At 53.1% G+C, this 24,951-nt stretch overlaps 1 protein-coding gene across 1 annotated transcript; it reads left to right on the top strand.

The window, feature by feature from the left end:
- The first annotated feature begins 341 nt into the window (after positions 1 to 341).
- Positions 342 to 24,413, top strand: SCAMP5 (secretory carrier membrane protein 5). The gene is made up of 7 exons (XM_075535670.1): positions 342 to 418; positions 15,727 to 15,781; positions 16,891 to 17,019; positions 19,841 to 19,997; positions 20,985 to 21,086; positions 21,464 to 21,581; positions 21,841 to 24,413. Exons 2-7 carry the CDS (start codon positions 15,775 to 15,777, stop codon positions 22,033 to 22,035), a joined length of 708 nt encoding a protein of 235 aa, XP_075391785.1. The 5' UTR covers positions 342 to 418; positions 15,727 to 15,774; the 3' UTR covers positions 22,036 to 24,413.
- Positions 24,414 to 24,951: the final 538 nt, after the last annotated feature.

The following is a 24,951-nucleotide window of genomic DNA, read 5'->3' as shown; positions in this document are numbered from 1 at the left end:
AAATAATTTGTTTTAAGTATGCAAACGTGGAAGCTGAAGTTCGGTTTCTGATGGCAGGTTCTCGTGTCTGGGTATCTTTCTTGCACTCGCTGGCCTGCGCCGGTGGCGGTCCTGCTACCGAACCTCCGGACCCGGCGTGTCCCGAAACCAGCACCTTGGACAGCTCCGGGAGGTGTCAGGGCCGTGGGGCTTTCTTCTCGCGAGCTCAGCAGGCGCCGTCCTAGGGACGGAGAGGAGGTCTCGCGAGAGCAGCTGTTGCAGGCGGCAGCGGCGCGGGCACGCGAGGAGGCGGCCCGAGGCGCGCGCGCTCCCCGCCCCTAGCCCCGGAGCGGCGCGCGGCCGGCTGCGCGCTGCAGCTTTCAGTGCAGCGTCGGGCAGCGCGGCGGCCTTTGGGCGACAGAGAGGCCGCGGCCGGCTGGTGAGTCTTGGGCCTTGGGATCCCGGGGAAGGCTTTGCAGCGAAGCTGGGCGTGGGGCGAGAGGGGCTCGCTGGCTCCGGTGGTGCACCCCTGCGCTCCACCTTTGGATGCTGGGGGGCAGGCCCGGCCACCGATGAGGTGGGGAGAGTCGAGGTGACCTTCCCTGTTTGGGGCGACGCAAGATCTAGGGCGCAACCCCCGCACCCCCCCACAATGGCTTCTGCAGAGGGGACCGGCCGCGCGGAGGCTTGAGTGACGTCACACACCTAGATTCTGGAGCCTGGGCCCGGGGCTAGCCATCCCTCCCAGCCCCACCTGGCGCTCCTTGGAAACCGGCCTCCTCCTCCCGGCGATGGCGCACGCCCCTGGGCATGGGAACGCATGGAGGTGGGGAGACGGTGACCTCCTTTGGCTTCTTTCCAAGGAACGCCCGCAGGTGGACCCGGGTGGTACCCTGCCCCCCTCGGAGGGACCGACCTTTGGACGCCGGGTCTGAGCCATCTTCGGGTTGCGGGGGGGGGGGGTGGTCAGTGCGCACTGGCCTTGAGCCTGGCCTCCATCCAAGCTTCGGAGTGGGGCGTTGGGAGAACCGAGGTAGCTCCTTTCTCTCTGTGCGCGCAGGGGCTGGTCATGAGGGTGGGTGTGAGGTGCTTGGGAGCCGACGCCTTTCCCTGCCAGGAGGAGCTGCTCGTTTGGGGGTTGGGGGAGCTCTGGTTGAGTAGCCGCCCGCCCAGGCGCTGCAAACTAGTAATGCCCAAGCTCCCTGATGGGACAGGCGACAGGGCTAGGACATCGGGCAGAAAGGGAGTTGCGAGCCAAATAGGAGACTTTCTGAAGAAGACTCACGAGAGAACCTTCCAGAGTAAAGATACAGGCAAGGACGTGGATGTGGGGAAGAAGCGCAGCTGTCGAGAGTCGTCCCCAAGCCCTTCCAGACGTGTGATGACCATCCACGCCGAGGGGTCTGAAATGGGGAGAATTTTGCAACCAAGCGCCCCACCTGCTTCTGCATCCAAGGTGTGGTGCAGTGCTTTGCTCGGAAGGGGAGGTGGTTCGTGCCAGGCGTGATTGGCAGAGAGAAGCTCTTGTTTGGGGCAGCGCACAGGTCTTGCTGGTTCAGGGTTAGCTATGGGACTGGATTCGCCTCCAGAGCCGAGAGAAGCCAAGCTTTTGTGCATAGGCCCCAAGAAGAGAATTTTAGGTCTAGTAAGCCCCACGAAGAGGTAGTGTGTGTGTGGGTAGGTGGGTGGTGTTTCTAGGAGGGGTGCTTTGGAGGGAGGCCTTGAGATCTGTGTGGGCCTTGGAGGACTGTCAGCAGGCCTTTGGATCTGTGGGTGTCTCTTTAACCTGTACTCTAGTTATGTGGGCACCTGTGAGCAAGTTGCTTCTCTCTGGGCATCTCTTTGCCAGTGCTTTCCTCTAGGGATGAAATACCAGGTCTAAGTATTGACCTCCCCTGAGGAAGCAGCTTGCTCTAGTTTAGCACTTCCCTCCTCGATTTCCCCTCCTGCCTTTCCCTTTCCTCCCCCCACTGCACTTCCTTTCTGGCTGCTGGGCAGGAGGTTTCCTGGAGGAAGTGAGCTGCAGCTGGGGGGAGGATGCCCTTGGCTTAGCGTGATTGGGGGAGGGCATGAGAGTTGCTTCACTCCCACCCTTTGGGAGTGTGTCCAAGTCTTAATCAACAACATGGATTGACTGAGCTCTGTGTCTGCTCTGTGCCGGGTCCCCCAGCTGTGAGGGGGCGAGAGAGATTGGATACGAATGCATGAACACTTAGTACCCAGTAACTGGCTCAGAATTTAAGCAAGGGGTGCAGAGCGCCCATGTCTGGAAAGGTCTCCCAGATAGGGTAGGAGCCGAATAAATGAAGGGACCGCAAGGGGTCCCCGTTTTGGGGGCCCTGGAAGCAGACAGTGGAGCTAGACGTGACCTGCGTGAAGCTGGGCTGTGTAGAATGCAAGCTGGGGTAGAGAAGAGCCAGCAGTTTGTAGCTGATTGGCACAAAGCCTTGAATGCCAGGCACAGGAACTGTACATAGCTGGGTACTGAGGACTCATCAGCGAGCCAGTGATAGGCTGGCCAGGAGGCTGCTGTTTTTTGAGGATGGTTCATGTCTCTATGGCTTCAGGAATATGGATGTGGGGCCCGAGATGGGATCAGGGGGCCAGAGGCCGAGCAGGAGGGAGGAGTTTCGGCCTCAGCAGATAGGCTCTGGGCAGGCAGGAAGAAAATGTCCATTTCTATGACAAGGCTAAGGGGTCCACGTCTCCAGTCTTATCTGACTCTCTTCCTCTGAGCTTCCTGCACGCTTGTTCTCCTCTTTCACTTCTCCTTGAATTTCTTTCTTCTCTCCTCTGAGGGCCTCACTGTCCCTACCATGGGGGCTTTCTGCCCTAACTCCACAAGAAATAAAGTACATCACAGTCTGGGGTTCTTGAGGAAGATCCAGCTGGTGTATTCAGTATCTTATTTAGAAACAAGGAGGGGTTTCCTTACGTCTTCGGAACCCTGGTGGGGCTCAGGTTAGGTCTTGGGCTGGTAATTGCAAGGTCAGCAGTTCAAACCACCAGCCACTCGGAGAGAAAAAGATGAGGCTTCCTGCTTCCATAAAAGATTTACAGTCTCAGAAACCTTCTAGAGCAGTGGTTAGCAACCTTCCTCAGGCCGCGACCCTTTCATGCACTTCCTCATGTTGTGGTGATCCCCCCCCACCCATAAAATTATTTTCTTTTTTTTTATTATTTATTTTTAAATTTTTTTGCTTTTTTTCCCCCATAAAATTATTTTCGTTGCTACTTCCTCACTGTCATTTTGCGACTGTGAGTCCCCAATAAAATGATTTAAAAAAATTTTTTGCAACTGTTATGAATCGGGAGACCCCCAGGTTGAGAACTGTTGCTACGAATCTGAACCAACTCAATAGTAGTAGGGGGGCTTCCTTAAGTCTGTACCTTTGGAAGCAGTAGCACTTGCTTCCCCCACTATTATGGAAAATTCTCAATTGAGATCATTGCTATGCCCCCCTTCTTGCAAAATCAAAGAACATTGGTTTATAGAGAGCAGTGAATACTACCTCCCCAGATGTACACACACGCACATGCACACACGTCCACACACATGAACATATGTAAATAAATGTAAAGGCTAGCCTTAAAATGAGGGAAGAGCCTGGGGCTTTACGTCCCTGTGCCCCCAGCTTCTTGAAGTCCCCCCAAGCCCTAACCTTTAGACACAAAGGAGCCAGCCTTGCCCTGCACCCTGGCTTTGAGCTCTGGCTTCTGCAGTGAGTCATGCTTTGCTGCACTGAGTTCTCTGTGACCGTGGGCACACCGTTTGGAGACAGCCCGGCGCAGGACCAGGTGGAAGGACCAAGGCTTGGGCGGGAGCAGGGTTAGGAAGGAACCTCTTCCTTTGGGGTACCTATGTTTTAGTGACTGCTCTCTCCCTCCTTCCCCTCCTCGCTTTCCTGGAGGACTTTAGTCTTACACGCCATGTACCACTGCCCCAGGGGAGGCAATGCCTCCTTCCGCCACCCTTTCCATCACAGCCTCTCCTCAGTCTGCTGCTCATTGGCACGTGGCCACCTAGGACATTGTAAATGCTCAGATCTTCCTTGGATCACACTTTCACTTCCCCTTGTCTGGCTCTGTGACCTCTGGGAGACCTTGCATTTTCTCTGTCCTGTGAGGGCTACCCCCTGACCAATCCTCCTCAGACCCCACGGTCCAGGCTTGTCACCACTCTCTGCTTTGTACTCTCCACTTCGTTGACAGGCGCCTGTGTGTCCCACACCACCTGAATTCTACGTTCTGGAAACCAGAAGCAGGCCACAGTATCGGGAGACTGCTTCCATGCCAGATCTCTAACGCCAGCTATCTCTCCACCAGGATCTAGAAACCTTCCCTCCTGTTCCCGCCCCATTCCAGAGCAGGGGCATTCCAAATGGGCGTTTTGCTCCCTTCGAGGATGGATGGTGCGTGTGTATGGGGAGGTAACCCCCCCCCCCGCCACGATCCTTCCCTTCGCTTGCATTCCAGTAAGAGTGGCCCTCTTCCAGTGTCCCCCCCACTCTGAGATCTGGATGCCAGCTCTTCCTGTCTGCCAGGTACCCCTGCTCATCAGTTTCCCCCCTAACTACTTACTATATCTTTAACCCCTCTGTTTTCTCTAATACCTTCCTCCTCGTTCATAAACAGGCTCCAGACCCCTCCTGAAAAATCTTTCCTACTTTTCCCCTCGAGCTGCTGTGGTTTTCAACCGCTGCCTTTGTCTTTTCACAAATACGATAGTTGACCCTTGTAGAAAGTTTAGAAAAATTAAGGTCAGAAGGAAGGAGACCACAATCAAGAGACGGCGATGACTGGTAATTTGGGAGTAGGGTGGCTAATGCCTCAGTGTGGTTGCTGACACGCTGTCCTTGCGGTGACCTGTCAGCCAAGCTGCTCGGAGAGATTAGTCTGCTGGACTTGACACTTCTCTTCTTTTCCTCATTTTGGGCAGCCTGGCCCCTTCCCGCCACACTCCCCTGACACTGTGGCCTCCTAATTGCTGAACCAGCTGGGCCCTCCCCGACTGCCGATGGTCAGGGAGATTGTTAGCACGGGTGGCCAGTCACTCAAAAGATGGAGCGAGATCTGCATTCATTAACAGGAACAATTTTCGCAACATACTCTTCGGTGGAAAAAAACAAGTTACAAAGCAGCTCATGTGGAATGATCTAATTTTTGCCTTGTGCTTCCCCATATGTCAAAAACCAAGAGCTCCCCAGAATAAAATCATACCAATGTGAATGGTGTGTGTGGGTGTGTGTGGGTGTGTGTGTGCACGCGCACGCGGAGTGGAGACCCAAAGCCCATCTGTAGACAATTGGACATCCCCTTACAGAAGGGTCACAAGGAAGTGACGAGCCAGTCAGGGTGCAGTATAGTACTGATGAAACATACAACTTTCCTCTAGTTCTATAATGCTTCCCCCAACCTCCCCCACTATCATGACCTCAATTCTACTTACAAATTGGGTTCAACTGAAACAGATAGGAGCCTGCAACACAGGGAATCCAGGACAGATAAACCCCTCAGGATCAATAATGAGAATAGAGATACAAGGAGGGGAAGGGGAAAGTGGAGGAAGAAAGGGGGGATTGATCACAAGGATCGACATATAACCTCCTCCCAGGGGGACAAAGAACGGAAAAGTGGGTGAAGGGAGACAGAGGACGATGTAAGATATGAAAACAATAATCTATATTTACCAAGGGTTCATGAGGGAGGGAGTGTGGGGGGGGGGGGAAATGAGCTGATAGCAAGGAGTCAAGTAGAAAGAAATTGCTTTGGAAATTAGGATGGTACAAATGTGCTTGACAGGATGGATGACTGTACGGATTGTGATAAGAGTATTTAATAATAAGAAGAAACAGACCAAGAGCTCCCCCCAGTCCCTCAAGACAGCAGTGACAAAGCAGCAAGGCCACCGCCACCCTGCTGAAGGAGTGGTTTCTGAGAAGGGGGATTTTGGAAGGACTCACATTTTAAGTACTCTGTGCTTTTAATTTTTTTAGAAAAAGAAAGTATATTTGTTTAAAACAATAGGTAAAAAGCAACCTGAGAAGACCACCCTGCTTGGAGTAGAGGGTCAGTGGAAAGAGAAAGACTGAGCGCTGTGTAGTGGCTGCAGTAGGGGCTCAACACAGCAGCCATGGCGAGGATGGGGCAGGGCTGGACAGAGGTTTGTTCCATGATAAGTCGTGTTACTATGCGCCGAACATGCAAACACCCACAAAAAAACAGGCTATGCAGCAATATGTAGACGTACCTCTGCTCTCAGCCTCTTTACCAACTCCCATGCCAGCTGCCCCCACCCCTCCTACAGCCCTCTGCACCGAATATGCCCCTGCTGTGTCTAATTGGTTGCCTTGGCCACTTAGAACGCACAAAGGTTCCCATGATTGTAGGGTTGATTAAGGAAGTAACAAGTTACAATCCAGGGTCAGAAACGACTCTGGATGCAGTTCTTCAATCAGACAGCGATTGATTAACCCAATGCACAGGGCGTACCCCAAACCAGGCTCTCTGCCTTTGACTCGATGCTGGCACTTAGTGTGGGGGGCCCTACAGGAGAGGGAAAAACTGCCCCATGAGTTTCCAAGACTGTCATTTTTACAGGAGTCTTTGCCCTAAGGAAGGTGTACAGGTGCTTCAGTGTGTTGACTGCTCTGTGGTGTACCATTTCACCTGCTTGTGCCCACATCTTTGCAGTCAACTCAAAGGTGACCCTGTGCATTGCAAAGTACTGTTTGGCAGTAGATTGCCAGACCTTTCTTCTGAGGCACCTAGGGCTGGACTCAGCCCACTAACTTTTCTATTGCAGCCAAGTGCTTGCCTGTATCTCATAGGAGGAGGCACATGCTGTTCTTTTGCCCTGTCATCAGAAATGTTAAATTTGATCCCTTGGTTTGCTTGGCCCTCTCATAGAAGTACCTGTTCTCTATTGTGATTAATAACAACCTGAAGATGGCAGGCCGACTGCGACTCTTCTTCCCCAACAACCTTTTCCTGCAGAATTCTTGTCTGTATCCATTCGTCTGTCGCGGATCAAAGTGGCGCTTTTTCTGCGGTTCTGGGGACGCCCTCTCCTTCCCTCTCCGCCTTTTGTGCAAGACTGCGAACCCGTGCGTTCTTTCCCTGCAGTCTGTTCCCACCCATTGCTGGCGTCCTCGGGGTGGTCTGACGTCGCATGTTGAACTGTCTCATCGCGCTCTAACGATGGCAGACCGTGGCGTGGACGTTCCATGAGGGCCGCCAGGGGTTCCCGTTTCGCTACATTTGCTTGTTTCTATCGGTAGGCGTTCGTGTCTCCTGGCACTTCAGACATCCTCACACTTTACCCCAGATACCGAGCACACATCCTCCTGAGAACAAGGGCATGTCCCTGTTTAACCCAAGAAATGGAGCATCGGTACGGTGTTCTCCATTTCCCCCAGTTATCCCAGGGAGGCATTCTCCTGAGCCAACAGCCATGCAGAGCTCACCGGTGACTGCTTATTGCCACGCATCTTAATTTTCTTTCATTTAGAAGCGCCCCCTCCCTTCTTTCTTTCGAACTTACAGGATGCTGGTATTTTAAGTGTGATAGGCCAGTTTTGCATTTACAATGCCACATGATTTGGATTTCCCTGCCTGTTTCTCATGACCTAGTCAGGTTGAAACGCCCCCCCTCCCAAGCCCCCACATAAAGAAGCTCTTATTTGAGGTTTAACATGAAATCCTACACATAAAATTTGTATAACCACAAGTCCACATCGAATCAAAACACAGAGCGCAAAGGACAAAGGAAAAAGCAAAGACAACTAATTGGCTATGGACAGTTGAACCCAATTGTGTCCTGTACACTAAAGAGCCTTTTACAAAATGCTTATCTTGGCTCCACAGCAGGCCGAACTTCCGTGTCGCCCTGCGAGACGGGTTGCTTTAGCTGTCTCCAGCGCCCTCCTTTAGTGTGGCTGGTAACTGTCATGCTGCTTGCCTCCGCCTCCACTGTAGTCTGCATCGCTGTGTCCACACCCGTGGTTATACTCAGTGTAATCATAGCTGTACAGCCAATATATTCTGATCCCCACCATAAGCACTGGTGTAGGCACTATTACACTTCCCATCATGTTTTAGTCTGCGTTGACTAGAGAAACAAATTCATAGACACTCACCTGTGTATAAGAAAGAGCTTTCTTTATATAAAGAGTAATTGCATATTAAGAAAACATCCCAGCCCAGTCTAGATCATGTCCATAAATCCAATATTAACCCATGTGTCTGATACCAGTCTGAAAATTCCTCTTTAAGCTCACGCAACACATGCAATGACTCGGAATACAGGAAGCTCACAGTGAGTGGAAAGTCTTGTGGATCCAGTGGTGGTGGAGGCATCTCAGCGCTGATGTGGGTCTCCACGTGTTTCCTCCAGCTCCAGGGCTCTCGTTCCATCAGCACAGCTCCATGTGTTTTGTCAGCAGAAAGATGAAGCAGGGAGAAACTGGATCTGGCCTCCAGTGAGCTATTTATCTCCCTAGCACCTCCCAATGATGTCATCAAGCTGTGACCTGATTGACAGGCAAACTCCACCCCTTCACTCTTAGTAGTCTCAAGTTGACACCAAGTTATATAACTGCCACACATAACCTTGATCATAAAAGTCATTAAACCCTCGGTTCCAGTTTTGGCCCTGAGCTCGTTCATGACCCCAATACGCTCCCCCCAACCACCAGCTGCAGCCCCTGCACCCCCTTTTTGCAGTTGCTGCTGCCACCTGTCCACCTCTTTGGACTGTGCAGCTTTGATTTCCCACCTCCCAGAACCAATTTGGAGGTACCCACGTCCTAACAGCTTCTTCACTGGCTTGTGATGAAACACAGTCCTCTTCTTTCATTTGTTTTTGTATCCATGAAAAGATCAACATGTTCAATCTCTCCGAAGGCTCAGATAAATTCTTTTGAAATGTTCTTCAGAAGTATCTGTGCTCAGTCCACCCACAAGCTCCTGCCCTGTAAAGCTTTGACTCTTTTAAGGGCTATTGTTTTGCCATCCAGTTTGCGTTCTTTCGGTCCAAAACCTTATCCACGCTAGCAGCATCTTTGGAAGCTGAGGTAGTTGGTTTATTGTGCCAACCTGGCCGATAAGCACAGGTGGGGTTAATTAAGGGTGGAGAGATAAATGGCTTGGTGAGCCTCGCCTTTTCAAGTGCTCGGGTTTCTTGCTTTCTGATGGTCGGACCAGGGTGCAGTTGCCTCAGCCAGTTCCCTGCTTCAGCTGGCAAGGCTCATTTCCTGCAAGATATTCCCAAGGAGAAATCTCATGGACCTACTCTGATGCAGCCCTGGGTGCTGGAGCAGCCATGTGGAGACCCCTGCCAGCGCTGAGATGCTTACACATTCACTGATTCGGCTTTCCTCCTGCAGTCGGCGTCATAGTGTGCATTTTGTGAGATGGAGGAGGACTTTGTGGATTGGTGTTGGACATATGGGTTAATGGTGGACTTGTGGGCTTGGGCAGCACTGGGTTGGGATGTTTTCTTGATGTGCACTTAACCTTTATATAAAACGCTCTCTTCTACATGAGTTTCTGTGGATTTGTTTCTCTAAAGTACCCAGACTAACACAAGTCCTTCCGTGTTGCTTGTTTCTGTAACCAAAAGATGCTGCAGACTCCCTCTGTATGCCTTCATCCGAGTTTGGAACTGACCGTAGGTATTTTTCAAACCCTGAGCGCATCCTGATGTGCCTCCAGGTCCAACTCCAAGGCCACGGGGCCCCTTCCCTCCTTTCCATAGTCCATATTCTATCTTCCTACTTTCAGTAAGAAACCAGGCTCCCAGCAGCATCCGCACACCGACACATCTGGCCTCTTCTACAGGACTCCAAGGCTCAGAAAGTCCGTGAGGAAATGGGGTTATCGCTTAATTCCATTTTTCCACGGACTTTCTGATGTCCCTTTACCTCCGACAAAGTGAGCAATCGACACACCAGTATCCCCACCAGCTGTTAACCTGCTAAAATACTCAAGATTTATTTCCGGTTACTTTTGTCCTTGAGACTTGTCTTTCTAAGAGGACAGAGTTCTGCAATCAGATGAATTATTTGGATGAATTCTTTTTTTTGTGTGTGTGGGAGTTATTAATTTAATGTGCCATTATCCTATCTGCATTTGTGTTGTTTTTTGTTGTTGTTTCAAAATGTGAGGGTTTCTGGCTTAGGTTTTTTGAATGTGGAAAGCATAGAAGGGGGTACCCAAAAAAAACCTGGAATTGTGCTGGGTGGAGCAAAACTTAGTATGTGTTTTTCCCGACTAAGAGAGCATCCAGCAACTTGGTCTAAGTTAGTGCACCCAGTGGTGTTGCCTGGGAAGGTTCTCTCTGGTCATAGATATTTTTTTCCTAATAGTTTCGTCCCAACCTCGTGTTTTGTGATGGCAAATTTAAGGGAACAGTGTGTGACAAAATAATAATTTATTAATTATCAAGGGTTCATGAGGGAGGGGGGAGCAGAGAGGAGGGGAAAAATGAGGAGCTGATGCCAGGGGCTCAGGTGGAGAGCAAGTGTTTTGAGAATGGTGAGGGCGATGAATGTGCAAATGTGTTTTACACAATTGATGTATGTGTGGATTATGATAAGAGTTGTATGAGCCCCTAATAAAATGATTTTTTTTAAAAAGAACAGCATGTGGTTATGAAATTTTGTTTCCTGCTTAGGAAAAATGCTGCAGAAACTGTTGTGATGTTGAACACAGCTTACAATGACAGCTTTTGCTATGGGAAAAACCCAAGTGTAGGAGTGTTGGTTTTTTTTTGTTTCAAAAAAGGTGATATGTTGATTGATGACAAACCTCTTTCTGGACATCTCTCAATTCCTGAATAGATGAAAATGTCGACTCGCAGTGCATTTGGGGTTTGTACCACCAGGTCAGACTGTTAATCAACTTTCTATTCAGAGGTTCTGAAAAGATAGCTTAGCAGTTTGCAACAAAAAAGGCCTGATTTGTGGCAGACGGGGGACTGGTTTTGCCACCACGACCTCTCAGTGCCCCAGTTTTGGGCGAAAAAGCAGCACACCTCTCTTGCCCCACCCACCTTATTCACCTGGCCTTGCTCTGTGCAACTCCTTTTTGTTGCTGCGAATGAAGCGGGACATGAAAGGACTGAGGTTTGACGAAGTAGAAGAGGTGAAGAAGAAAACGAGGGAGGTGCTGTCAGCGGTCCAAACAGATGAGTGTGCAGGATGTTTTCAAGAATGGCAACCCAAGATAAAACAATAATTTATAAATATTAAGGGTTTATGAGGGAGGGGGGAGCGTGGAGGGAGGGAGAGGGAAAAAAGGAAAATGAGCTGATTCCAGGAAGCCCAGCGGAAAGCGAATTTTGTGAATGATGAGGGCAACGAGTGTATAAGTGTGTTTTACACAATGGATGTATGTATGGATGGTGATAGGAGTTGTATAAGCCCCTAATAAAATGATTAAATAAGAAAGAATGGCATCGCAGATTTGACAAGTGTATTAAGTGTAATTGAGAGTACTTTGAAGGTGATAAGGTTGTTTTGTAAAAAAATTTAAGTCCAAGGCTTTGGGGGGAAAAATCTGTTTTATTTTTGGAGGGGGTTCCCCCTCGTATGTACACTAGTGTGTAACTAATTACATCCCAGAAGTCTCACTCCCCATCCGAGCCCTTCCATCTTCCGTGGGTCATCCTGCCAGTAGTGTCTGGATCATTCTTGTGTTTCCCTCGGCAAAAAGCAGGTGCAGACACGTGCTATTTCCATTCCTTCTTACACAAAAGGCAGCTTCCTTCCTGTAGATGAACTTTCGTATTTGGCGTCTTCCGCGTAACAGGATGCCCTGGAAATCGCCCTGCAACACCTCCCTGAGCCCTTTCTCCATCCACGTAGCAGCCCACTGGCGTGGGCCATGTTCCCGCCACACAGGCTGTTGCTACTGCAGAACCGCATCAGCTTGGACAGTGCACGCGTGTCCGACCTTTTATTTTGTAAGTCAAAAGAAGTAGGGCTGTCGGGTCCCAAGGAAAATACCTTTACTTCCCCCCTCCCCTCCCTTTGTTTTTTAAATACAAATACAGAGAGCAATGTGAGTAATGTAACACAGAGACTGTTGTGCATAATGAGGGTGATTTTTCCACATCAGCTCAGAGAACTTCTTCTACTTTTTCTTTTGGTAAAAAGCCGTTTCCAAGCATTTAAAACCAACGGCTGCCGTGTACCCCATTGCATGCCTGCACCATTTATTTAATCGCTCTGCTATTGCTGGGCATGCTGGTTGTTTTCAGTTGTTCGCTACTGCAAACAGTGCTACAGCCATACAGCCACGTCTGCGTATCACTTTAGGCCTGTCTCTGTCAAGCCGCCTCTTCTTTGCGGGGAGCTGGTATGAGGGGTTCGTTTTTGGTTTGGGTTCTGTCGCACAGAGGACAACAAAAGATCACCGCTGCTCAAACTCTTCGCCAGATCCACAGGGATTCCACTGGAATCCTACCAGCCTGTTTCATTTCTTTTCCCCCCAGGCTTTTTCTTTTTGGAGAATACCATATATATTTGTGTATAAGCCGAATTTTTCAGCACAAAAAATGTGCTGAAAAACTGGAGTTCGGCTTATACACACACGGGTCAGTGGTACCCCAGCGAGGACAGCGTCTATGATGACCTCACACCAGCTGAAGCTCTGCATTGGGATACAGATGATGATGAAGAATCCAGTTTTGAAGGATTTTAACTCTTTACATTTTAGCTTGGTTGCTGATTGAGCTCAGGGAATAGTACTCTTAAGGTGGATACCTTAAGAGTACCTTGTTGATACCTTATTGTTTTTGTTGAACCTATTTTCCACTTACTGTGCTGGTTTATTAATGTTAAATGACTTGTCCTTTTATTTATGTTTTTAATTTAAAATAAATATTTAAATAACTACTCCCCTGATGTCTCAATTTTTAGTAATTTTATTTTCATTTGTGTTGATTATTGAAACTCACCAATAGCTTCTGCATTTTCCACCCTAGGCTTATACTCGAGTCAATCAGTTTTTCTGGTTTCCTACATAATAATTAGGGGCCTCGGCTTATACTCGGGTCGGCTTATATTCGAGCATATACGGTAGTTTTTATTGAAGTTAATCTAACACCCAGCAGAGGGTGGGGGTAGTTCCTGGGGAGAATGCTCACCTACCCAGCAGAAGGTGTGGTTTCTTTTCCCAGCCAGTTCATCTCCTGTGCAGCTGCCGCTTGTCATCAGCCGAGTCTTGCTTGTTGCCGGGAGGCTGGACCAGGTTCAGTAAGACAGAGTAGGAACAAAGGCCTGGCAATCTAATTTTTACAAATCAGCCTTGGAAAGCCCTGTTGGGCACAGCGGTCGGATCCCCAGCTGACTCAGGGGAGGGCACCGGCCGAGGACATGGTGTGGTCAGTTGTGCACACGGACGGGACGGCAGCTGACAGCAACCCCCAGCTGATGAATTTCCAGAAAGCACGCAGAACAAACCGTCACCAGCCCCCGCGAGCAGGGGCGCTCTTGCAGTCACCACCCCTCAAGGCCAATATTATCCTGGCGGTGAGCACCGTCCATCAGCTGCCCTTGTTTTGAAGTTTGATACCGTTCAGCCTAGAACTACATCGACACAGCGCTTGGGCGTGAACTGTTTTCTGGTGTTGATGCGCCATACAAAACTCACTGCCCTTGGGTGGATCCTGATTCGTGATGACCCTGTAGCACACGGGAGGACTGTCTGTGGGCCTGAGCCGGTCAAGCTGTAGGGGCGCAGAGGCCAGCCTCATCATGCCCCCAAGGAGCCATGGTGCTCTGACCTTGTGCTCAGCCGCCCAGCGTGTCTCACCTCTCCACCAGGACTCCATACAAGGGGCTTCAAAAGGTGGAGGGAAAATGGATTTAAGGAGATGGACATTACACCTTCTGAAGCCCTCTTGCCTGCCCCTGAAAGTATTGATCTTCCAAGGTGATAACTTATTAGCTTCCTTGACCTTAGTTGTCAGTGACTTGTTTTAAAACTCTGTGTGTGTGTTTGTGTGTGTGTGTCTGTTTGTGTGTGTCTGTGTGCGTGTGTGTGTTTGTGTGTGTGTTTGTCTGTGTTGTGTGTCTGTGTGTGTTTGTGTGTGTGTGAGTGTGTGTGTGAGTGTGTGTTTGTGTGTGTGTGTCTGTGTGTGTTTGTGTGTGTGTGAGTGTGTGTGTTTGTCTGTGTTGTGTGTCTGTGTGTGTTTGTGTGTGTGTGAGTGTGTGTGTGTGTGTGTGTGTTGGGTGCAGGCTTACACAGCAGTTTAGATGTCCATTCCACCATTTCTGCAGAAGTTGCTCAGTGGCATCGGTCACATTCCTCACAGCGCCGGAACATTCTCACGACTGCCGTGCGTTCTGGGTGGTTCCACTTCACCACAGACTTCTCTCTTTTTTTTGTGAGCGCTCTGTTTAGCCCTGGATGTGTCATGGTTATACACATCGGGCTGCTAACTGCAAGGTCAGCAGTTCATAATCACCAGCCGCCCTGCAGGAGAGAGACGGGGCTTTCTATCCCCGTAAAGAGTCACAGTCTCGAAACTCAGGACAGTTCTACCCCATCCTGCAGGGTCGCTGGGTGTCATCATCGGCCAGATGGCAGGGAGTTTGGGGTTTGATTTGGGCATTAGCCAGACCCCCTGCTGTTCCCCTGGCCAGTGTGATCCAAATGCCTGCGACCCATCCGATGGGAGACACTGGGGCACCTGACACTCAGCTCCCTCTTCCTCTGGCCCTGGCGCCTCATGCCTGCTCCTGTCTCAGGAAACAGCTCTCTCACCCACCCAGGGCTTTCTGTTGGCAGGTGGAGCCCCGGCCCCTGCCCGCCTTGCCCCTCCAGCTTCATCCGCTGCTTCTCCAATTGCTTTGGCCACAGTGGGGCCTTTCCCTTCCTGGGTCAGGGTTTGAGCAATGCTTTTGCCTCTGCTCAGAAGCCTGTCCTGCCCGAGCCCCTCCTCTGCCTTCTCCAGGGCTTCACGGACACTGAATTTTCCCCACTCTCGTACCAGGTTACATCCCGGGATTCAACCCATTGCTGTGGAGTCCATTCAGACTCATCGTGCCTTATAAGACAGGAGAACGGCCCCTTTGAGTGTCCCAGACTTTAAACCTTTTGGAAAGCAGACAGCCTCATCTTTCTCTCTTGGAGTGGCTGGTGGATTTGAACTGCTGACCTTGTAGTTATCATTCCAGTGCATCAGCCCTTATGCCAGCAGGTCCCCGTGATCACCTTGACAGGTGCGATGCATTGTTCCTAACAGCTCTACTTCCCCTTTGTATGAACTTCAACCCATGAACTTCAGAAGTGCTTGACCAGGTTCGCCTCGTTTGCCGTCTCCCAGTGCCGGCAAATCACAAGGCCCTGACCAGGGCTGAATGACTGAAGGCAGGGGTTTGTGTGTGTATGCGTGTCCAGCCTGTTCCTGAGGTCACGGTCCAGCTTGTCCTGGGGTCATGGCATAGCATTTCCTCCCTCAGATCTTAAGTCCTCACAGCCCTTTACTGTCACTTGCCTTCCCCACATGGTCCCTTCCCAGGTGCCTTTCGCACTGCTGGATGGAGTGTTCGGAGGATAGACTTCGGGGTACAGGGTGGGCGTACCTGGAAAGATGTGGCTGCTGGTTCTGAGGGGGGGAGCCCATGAAGGCGGAGCCTGGGCCCGCCCCTGCCCCAGGAGCGTTCAGCAGAGCTGGGGATGAGGAGGCCTGGGCAGTACCGGGCTGGTCCTCACCCTCTGGCTTCTCTTTCTTCCCAGGTCAGCGCAGAGAGGTGTGGGAAGGCCACCGGGCCGGCTGGCGCCATCATGGCGGGTAAGGAACGGGCCTGGGCAGGGTGGGGCGTGAAGCAGAGGGTGCGGATGGCTTTCTTCCTTGTCCCCTCCTCTCCCGAGTCCCTGCACCGAGCCCCGTCTATTCAGGACACACTAGCACCTGGTCTAGTCTTCTGTCAGAGCTCTGGTCCTGGAGACCAAGGATTGCACCTCTTTTTATTGTTTTTAAATTTTATTGGGGCTCCTATAGTTCTCATCATAATCCACATACACCTCCGTGTGTCAAGCACATTTGTGCATATGTTGCCATCATCATTCTCAAAACGTTTTCTTTCTGCTTGAGCCCTTGGTATCAGCTCATTCCCCTTCCCTCATGAACCCTTGATAATTTATCATTTTTTTCCCCCACGTCTTAGACCAACCGCTCTCTCCCTTACGCCACCTGGTAGGGGGTTCTGTGTCGATCGTTGTGATCAATAGGATTGGGGCCCTTGTCTCACTGTTTGTCTGGTTGATTAGCCTGGCCTGAGTGGCTCAGCCCCTGGCCTCACGGTCACTGCTGCTAAGACTCCGAGGCCGGGTCATGCTGGTCCTGAGTTTCCTTTGGCTTTGAAAGACTCAGCAGTGCAGAGTGCCAGAGCGGAGGGATCTTAGGGGTCACCTAGTCCAATCCCCTCCCTACTGTATAAATCTGAGATTCAGAGGGGGCCTAGCTTAGGGATCATCTAGCCCAGTCTTTTCCCTACTGTATAGATGTGAGGTTCAGGGGGGCTATGACCAGAGTACATCCTGGAGTGGACGTTGACGCCCTGGCTTCCACATTCTCACCTCTCCCACGTCTCTGCCTGGAACTGGTTCCCCACCAAGGAGAGACTCCAGTTCGGTTTTTATATTTCTGAGACACACACACACAGAGAGAGAGAGAGAGAGAGAGAGAGACTGTCTCAGGGTCCTGGGCTACTTTGGGATTGTCCCTGCAGAACCCAGCAATGTAGGATGATGGGGATGACGGGGGTGGGGTGGGGTGGGGTTGTTTAGTAAAGTGGACTGTGGCCATGGGGACTAAGGGGTCAGCCCAGGCCCAGGGTCCACAGATCATCAGGAAGGAGAAGACTTATGGTCATGACATGTGACGTGCCTGCCCCACAGAGAAAGTGAACAATTTCCCACCGCTGCCCAAATTCATCCCACTGAAGCCATGCTTCTACCAAGACTTCGAGGCAGACATCCCTCCCCAGCATCTCACCATGACCAAGCGCCTCTACTACCTCTGGATGTGTGAGTGCCATGGGGCAGGAGGAGAGCGGGGAATGGGGTGGGGGGGGTGCCCAGGGGCCCAGCAGCAGCTGTATAGGCAAGGAAGTCTTTCTCTGAGCTGACCCCTCTTCCCCCACTGGGCCTCCATTTCTTTCAACCCTCTCAGCTAGGCCTCACCTACTTCCCCCCCCGCTTCCCATGCAAAGGACATCGGGATGGGGATCTCTTTGGGCAGTGCAATTCTATTCTTTTTGCTCCCCGTTCCCCCCTTCCCGCACACCAGTTTTCCAGGGAGCCTCTGGTGACCGCCAGGATCCCAGATTTGGCGAAGAATCTCTCCCTCAAAGCCCATGTTCAAAGAGAAGACCATTCCAGTGGGACTTGGGAGCCACGGGGTCAAGTTCAGAGAGCGGCTCTCCAGGCCATGCTGCTGTGTATGTGGTGGGGGGGTAATAGGGTCCTCATCTGCAGGAAAGCTGTTGGCTCAGTGGTCCCCGTAGCTCAGTGTCTCCGAGTCTAGAGGGCTCACGTCTCGAGGCTTTGAAGTTGAGCATTGAAAGGCATCTGGCAGATGAGTGGGGAAACGGGCATATTAGGGAGATGGGCCTTGGCTGTGACCAGGCAGGCCAGAAAATATTAACTATGTCAGCAGGTGGACGGAGGACAGGCTGGCTGCTGTGCCCCAGACACCTGTCATGGGTGAGACCATCTTAAGTTGGGCCTGAAGGTAGCTGCTTCCCCAGGCGGGGAGAGTTGACTGGCCATGCAGGTGGTGGTAGTGGGGCGGGGGTTAGCTAGGGTGAGCTCAGAGGACAGACTGCATTGCCAATCCTGGCTTGGCCTTTGGGCTGAGTCTCTCCCCCATGGAAGCATATGGGAAGGGGCGTGCAGGGGGCTGTGGGCGGGGCTGTAGCTGTTAAGAACATGAGGAGACTGCTTCAGGCGGTTTCTGTTTTTCTCCCTCAAATATGAAGTGGAAATGGGAGTGGGAGGCTTCAGGAGAGCAGGATTTGAAGGGGCTCATGTTTATGGAAGAGGATTAGGACCCTGCTGTCCACAGAAGCAGCCTGGTAAGCCTTCAGGGCCATGCCCTGGGCCACACTGGGGCCACTCGAGACTGGACTTGATAGTGCTACCAGGCACCCAGCTCAGGCGTAGACACGTCGTGCTGACACGGGGCTCGTGTGACCAGAAAACGGGAGGGGCTGGACAAACGATATGAGTGATCAGGGAATCGGAGCTGGACAAGAAGAGAAGGCGGGAAACAAGCGGAGAGACGGAGGCAGAGTGGTCAGTTGTCGGGAGGACTGTGGACGAGGCACTGAGGGAGCTAGCTAGAGAGCAGGGGATCGGTGAGAGATAGGGGGACCCATTGACTGGAAAAGGCGACACTCTCTGTGTGGGAAGAGCCGATAAAGTCAACACCACCACCAAGGCTCCAGGTAGTGGTGGGCAGGCCAGGAGCAGGATCAGAGGAGGCCCGGAGGAACAGATGCAGCGGAGATACCCAGGAAGGAACGCCCACCCTCATGAGGGTCCCTGAGATTGGGGGGCAGGGGCTGCCCAGCGGGTAGGGTTGTCAGGTTCACTCCGACGCGGGGAGTAGCACTGTCCCTGACCTGAGCTCTGGGAGCTCCCCGCCCCCAAGAGCAGAAACGATCATGCCGAAGCTGGATTTACAAGCTATTCTTAACTCCCTAAGTCGTCATTAGCCCCCCCCCCCCCCCGTGGGTGCTTTGCTCCCAAGGAGCGCTGTACAGCTCTTCAGAGGCTGAAGGCCACCTCAGTTCAGAAGCTAGGCCCCCGGATAGCTGGGCCGCCTTCCTCGGTTTGATGCTCTGGCCAGCGGGGCTCTGGATTCAGCGTCATGCTGGGGGAAGGGCCTTTCCTGATGGTGCCAGTGATCCGAGTGTGTGTTGGTACCAGGATCCGGTTTCTCATCTGTAAAAGGAGGAGGGGTCTCGAGGTCCCGCAGGCAGTGACTCAATGATACTGTGATTCTGTGCAAACAGAGGAGATGGAGCCTGGACCCGGCCCTTCCAGTCTGGTTGCTGGGCTGGGATGTGTACCAAGGGACCCATCGGGCAGTCTGCCTCTGCGGGGTCAGAGGGATGGGCACAATATGGCTGTGGAAGGGAAGGCAGGCTCCCAGGGGGAGGTGTGGCACGGAGGATCTGAGCAGTGGGTCAGATGAGGACTGATCTCAGTCGGTTTTGCCTGTCCCATTTAAGCACAGGGCAGGCTGCACAATGCTTAGAGATGTTCCCACAAGCCTGCCATTTCTCCCAAGGGCAGGAGGAAGCAGGGTTCTCTGTGTCTTGGGCTTGGTGGTTGCTAAGGGTCTGGGAGGTCAGGGGCAGAGGCTGTTTTTATAAGAAGAGTATTGCTACCACCCTGGAGACTGTGAGAACCCCCAGAAGGCTTGCTGGGCTGAAGCTCTGGGGTCTTGGTCCAGGTTCCTCCAGTATCCCCAGGGGCGGGGGCGGGGGCGGGGGCAGGGGGATGACTGAGTGGCCAGTAGTTTTCTTTCTTACCATCTGTACTCTTTGTGTGTGTGTGTGTGCGCGTGTGCATGCGTACGCGCGCATGTATTTGTTGATGTGGGTTTATGGGTCTTTGTGTGTGTGTGTGTGAACCCATGTATTCGTGGCTGGCATGCATTTGTGACTGTGTATGTCTGTATCCCTGTGACTGTGTGTCTGTTTGCACGCAATGGATTGTGGGTTTGTGTTGAGTTACGGCTGGGTGTGCGTCTACGTCTGGCGGTTCCCGTTTCTCTGTGCGGATGTGGGAGTCTGCGTGTCTGCTCTGTCTCTGTGTACTTGTGCTCCTGGGTCTGCAGTGAACAGTGTCACGCTGGCCGTGAACCTGGTGGGCTGTCTCGCGTGGCTGATCGGAGGCGGGGGAGCCACCAACTTTGGCCTCGCCTTTCTCTGGCTCATCCTCTTCACACCCTGCTCCTATGTCTGCTGGTTTCGGCCCATTTACAAGGCCTTCAAGTAAGTGGTGGCTGCTGACCCTGACTCCTAGCTCCCATCTCCCCACCCCTCCCCACCGCACCCACGGGGTTTTATTGGCCATTGCCAAACTCATGTTCATTTGTCACCATTGGCCTCGACCACCAGGTGGAACTTGGCATTCCTGCGGCCTCCAGGCTGAAGGGGACAAGCCAGCCAGGAAACGAGTCTTTGTCCGAGTATTTCCCTCTTTCGCTCTTAGCCTTAGGTGGGGCAATGTGGAGACAAGGCCTGTTTGTGCCTTCTGCCCTGTTTCCAGGCATGTTGAGTTTTGCCGGTGGTCACCCGTCCTTGTACCAGTGGGGGTAATTGATTGGTGCCAAGCGAGCATCTATTCATCTACCAGCAGAACCCCACCACATACCACTGACACTCTCCATGTGCCAACGAGGCCATCCAACTCTGTGCCACAGGGACCAACCGTCCGTGGATCAGTGAGTCCAGCTGTCATGGTACCAGAGTGGCCACCAGAGTGCCAGATGGGATTTTCAGCCTTCGTGGCAATGGGATGGTTCTTCCACGTACGAACAAGGCTGTCTCCGTTCCGATAGGGGATCCACCTCAGTGCCCACGGACCATCCATCTCTTGCTGCTCGATGCCAATGGGCTATTTTATCTCTTGAGTCTATGGGACCGGGACCTTCCATTCCTACACCTGTAGAGCTTGCTGTCTTGGTGCCTGTGGCTGTCCATACCTGTGGCATCCCTGCCACAGGGGAGCTCCCTGTTGCTGGGCTAGTGGGGGGGGGTGTCCATCCTCATCCTGGTGGGGGGTCTACTCACGAGGAGAGTCCACCTCTTGTCAGGTGGCATTCCCAGGCCCAACCCATGGAAATCCCGAAGGCTGGCTGGAAAGGCCTTTCCCCAAGACCCTGTCTTCTGTACATTGTGGGAGGGCCTCAGGGATCTTGAAGGAAGGGAAGCCGTGGCCCTTTGCCGAGGTGACGGGAGCCCTCTCCTCTCTTGCAGGACCGACAGCTCCTTCAGCTTCATGGCCTTCTTCTTCACCTTCATGGCCCAGATGGTCATTAGCATCATCCAGGCCGTTGGCATCCCTGGCTGGGGCGTCTGGTAAGAGGCGGTAGCCTGCTGGGACCGGTGGGGTGAGACCTTGTTGGCCTCTGTGCTCAGCTGCCTAGCCTGCGGCTGGACGTGGGAGAGGGCTGGAGTGAAGAGCGAGTGTGTGGCTTCGGAGGAAGCGACACCCTGGCAATAAGTGCAGGGGGTGGGGTGGGGGGTGCTTAGCTGCGGGAGAACCTGGAGGAAGGAGAGCTTGCATGAGGAGCAGGTCTCGCAAACCACGGGGGAGGGCTGATCCCTTAGTAAGCCTCTGCATCTGGGGCACTTGACATGTGACAATGGGTGGTCCCTTGCTTCACTGCGGGAGGGGGACTCCCGGGGTCCCCTCGCCTTGCCCAGGCAGCTCCCCAGCCGGCCCCTTTCCGCAGCGGCTGGATCGCCACCATCTCCTTCTTCGGAACGAACGTTGGCTCCGCCGTAGTGATGCTCATCCCCACCATCATGTTCACAGTCATGGCCGCCTTTTCCTTCATTGCCCTCAGCATGGTAGGTGGGCACCTCAGGGCCAGAGGGAGGGCTTGGGGGGACTGTGATCTGTGGCAACCCCTCCTCTCAAACACAGGAGGATCCAGCGGTCCCCAAAGGAACTCGCTCCGGAAAGGCTTCGTGGGTTTTCCCACCAGTGTCCGGGGTAGGGGCTTGTGGGGAGGCCAGCTTTTCACAGGGCCTTGTCCTCGCGTCCCATCTGTTCCCTGGACAGCTGCCGCTTCCCTCGGGTTAACCCTTGCTTATACTTTTCCTACAGGTTCATAAATTCTACCGGGGCAGCGGGGGAAGCTTCAGCAAAGCCCAGGAGGAGTGGACCACGGGCGCGTGGAAGAACCCGCAAGTGCAGCAGGCAGCCCAGAATGCAGCCATGGGGGCGGCCCAGGGCGCCATGAACCAGCCACAGACCCAGTATTCCGCTACCCCCAACTACACATACTCCAATGAGATGTGAGCCCGCCAAGCCTCCTGGGAGGCAGGGTGGTGGCCCAGTGGGACAGGGGGCTCAAGCCACGCCATCTTTTGTGGTGACCAAGCAGGGTTCCCCCTTCCCTTTTCTCCCTGTCCCCCACTTTGTACAAAGAATCAGAGTTCTATATATATATATATATATATGTACATATATATGTATATGTCCATCCCCTCCTCCCCAATTGGGTCCTGCTCTCACATGCTGGGAGCCGCCCCGTGAGGTGGTAGCCATGTCCGTACCCCCTCGTGAAACCATGTGCAGTGGAGGCTCTGTTGTTGTGGTGCTAGATGTCTGTTTAGAATTAAACCAGCCCCAACCCCCCCCCACCCTAACAGACTGCCCCCTCTGACCCTAGCCCAAGGATTCCTCAGGGTCGGAGAAGGCGTGCAGAGAGCCAGACCCCCTCCCCAGGCATGTGAGCTGTAACTCTTCCAACTTTGGGGTCTCACTGGGAAGTGACAGTATTTAGCATCATGGTGGGAAGGTGGGGACAGGCAGGGGATCTGCCCACTTTCCTTTTGATCACCTGAACTGAATCTCCCCCAATCCCCACCTCCTCCCGCCCCAGCTGCACAAAGCCCCTTGGAGCCTTTTTTTGTTCTCCCCAAGGCTGAGTGCTCCTGAGAGCTATCTGCTTCTGAGACTGAGCCCATTTCCCCATTAAGGAAGCTGGCAGAGGAGCTGAGCCCGAGCTCTGCTGTGGGAGGGACATCACAGCTAGAGATGAGAGCCCCCCTGGCACCTGACTCCCCCCAAATGGAAATGGAGGCCCAGTGTCCTTAACATCCAGAGCTTGGACCCCACAGAGGGCCCTCTCTTTTTCCTCCTCCTCTTCCCAGCGCCCTCTTGAGCCCACTGCCTACGCCCCTCTCCATCATCCACCTCACCCCAGCTGCTGTGCCCCGATTCTCCCGCTCCCGCCCCACCACCCGCAGGCGGCACTGCCACCCACGAGGACAGACTCTACTGCCTCTCAGAGGCGCCAGCTCCTAGCCAGGCAGTTGTTAGGCTTATAGGTACAGCTGGAGCAGAGGGCATGTAAATAATGACTGGCCCCTGGGTGAGGTCAGGCTGGCCTAGGCCACTGGCCAGGTTCTCAGTACCTCTGAGTGACCATTGGATTCCTGGGAGCAGTAGAGGTTGTGCTTGGGTCTGGTAGAAGGACAGGACTCAGGCTTAGGAGAGAAGGCAGGCTGGCCCCAGGGAGGGAAGGAGTTTGGCTCCTCCATCCCAGCTTGCTCTTGGCCGCACAGGAAGCAGCTCAGGCCCAATCCCATCAGCTAGCACATGGCCTGAAAGGGATTTCAGGTGAAGGAGAGGCCAGCTATACATACATATCTTTAAAAATCAAGATAACTCACCCACCTCTGTCTCCTGGGTGTAGTTCTTGGCCCTCCTTCTCCCCATCTGGTCTGTTCCCTTCCATGGGAGCTCTTGGGGCTGCTGTGCTCCAATCTGTGAGGGCACTGCTGGTGGCGGCCCAGAGACCTGGCGAGCAAGTAATCACACAAGGGGCAGCTGCCCATTTCCTACTAGCCCCCTCCTAGCAGAAGCCCACCCAGGAGATTTACGTGAAAAATCCAACCCTGCTTGGCCACCTTGGGCTGGCTCCAGCTTGGAACCCGACACACTTGGCTTCCAGGTGCTACCCTGACCTATGAGCTCCAGGAACTTCAGTTCTCTCTAAGGGGAACCAGAAGCCTCTGGAAAATTCTCTTCCCAGTGGTCCCTTGGACGTGGGTCACAAATGTGATTGGTTCTTTCCATTCCCACTTTCTGGGAAAGTTGTCACAGCTCCTGCTACCTGGAAAGGGACCCTGGGTTCAGGTCTCCTTCCCCAAGCCCCTTGCGGCTCAGGAGGCCCACAGTCCAGCCTGCGCCCCATCCATGACCAGTTCTGCGGTACCTCAGCTGGTTTCCCACTCTGCCTGCTTCCCTCTGCTCCCCGCCCCCCCTCTCCCCCAACGACTCCTTGGTTCAGATCAGACATGGCCTGGCTCTCCGGCAAAGGCCTGCTGTGTGTGTGGCCCAGTTTACCCAGGTGCTGGGTGCTGCATCTCCAGGCCACTATGCACTTTCCTGGGAAGGAGACCAGTGTGAGAAATGAGGATGGGGCACAGATTCATGTCTGCTGGGTGGCCTGGCTTTGGGGTGGGGGTGGGTAAGGGAAGGGCCCAGGCCAGTTGTGGGGACCCTACAGTCTGTGACCACCCAATGATCCGCTTTCACATTCTCCTGGTGCCCACTGCCCCTTCTCTTTTCTGAAAGACGTACCACTCCCCAACTGGCAGCTGACCTGCCTGAGCCAGTCTGTCTGTCTGCGGTAACAGCGTGAAGATCAATAAAGGGAAACATTTGGTCCTGTGTGCCCTGCGGTATTTCGGGTTTTCATCTGAGCCTGTGTGGCAGCTGGGTCAGGCTGCACTATGGGAGGTGTGGCCTGGATGTGGGTCGGATGGGTTGGTAGCAGGCATTCCGTGGGCCCCACACCTGGTTCCCCTGTGTGTCTCCTCCAAGGGGGCTTTTAGTCAGCCTGGAATTCTCCACAAGGACCTGCAGGATGGGTGGAGGAAGTAGAAGGAAGACACTGGATTAGCAGGTTGAGGATTGTGGGCAAGCACATGGCCCAGCCTCAGTAAGCAGGTCTGGGAATGCTGTGCCGCCAACAGAGAGAGAAGGCGGGGGAGGGGGAGAGAGAGACAGAGAGCTAACACGCATGCGAGATATTGAGGGTTGGGGGAGAGGAGGAGAGAGAGACAGAGAGCTAACACGCATGTGAGATATTGAGGGTTGGGGGAGAGGAGGAGAGAGAGACAGATAACACGCATGCGAGATATTGAGGGTTGGGGGAGAGGAGGAGAGAGATGGAGGGGGTGGGTGGTTGGAGAGGTGGGATAA

Source organism: Tenrec ecaudatus, chromosome 17 (genome assembly GCF_050624435.1).
Source record: "Tenrec ecaudatus isolate mTenEca1 chromosome 17, mTenEca1.hap1, whole genome shotgun sequence".
NCBI lineage: Eukaryota > Metazoa > Chordata > Mammalia > Afrosoricida > Tenrecidae > Tenrec > Tenrec ecaudatus.
This window is presented reverse-complemented; position numbering and strand designations above follow the sequence as displayed.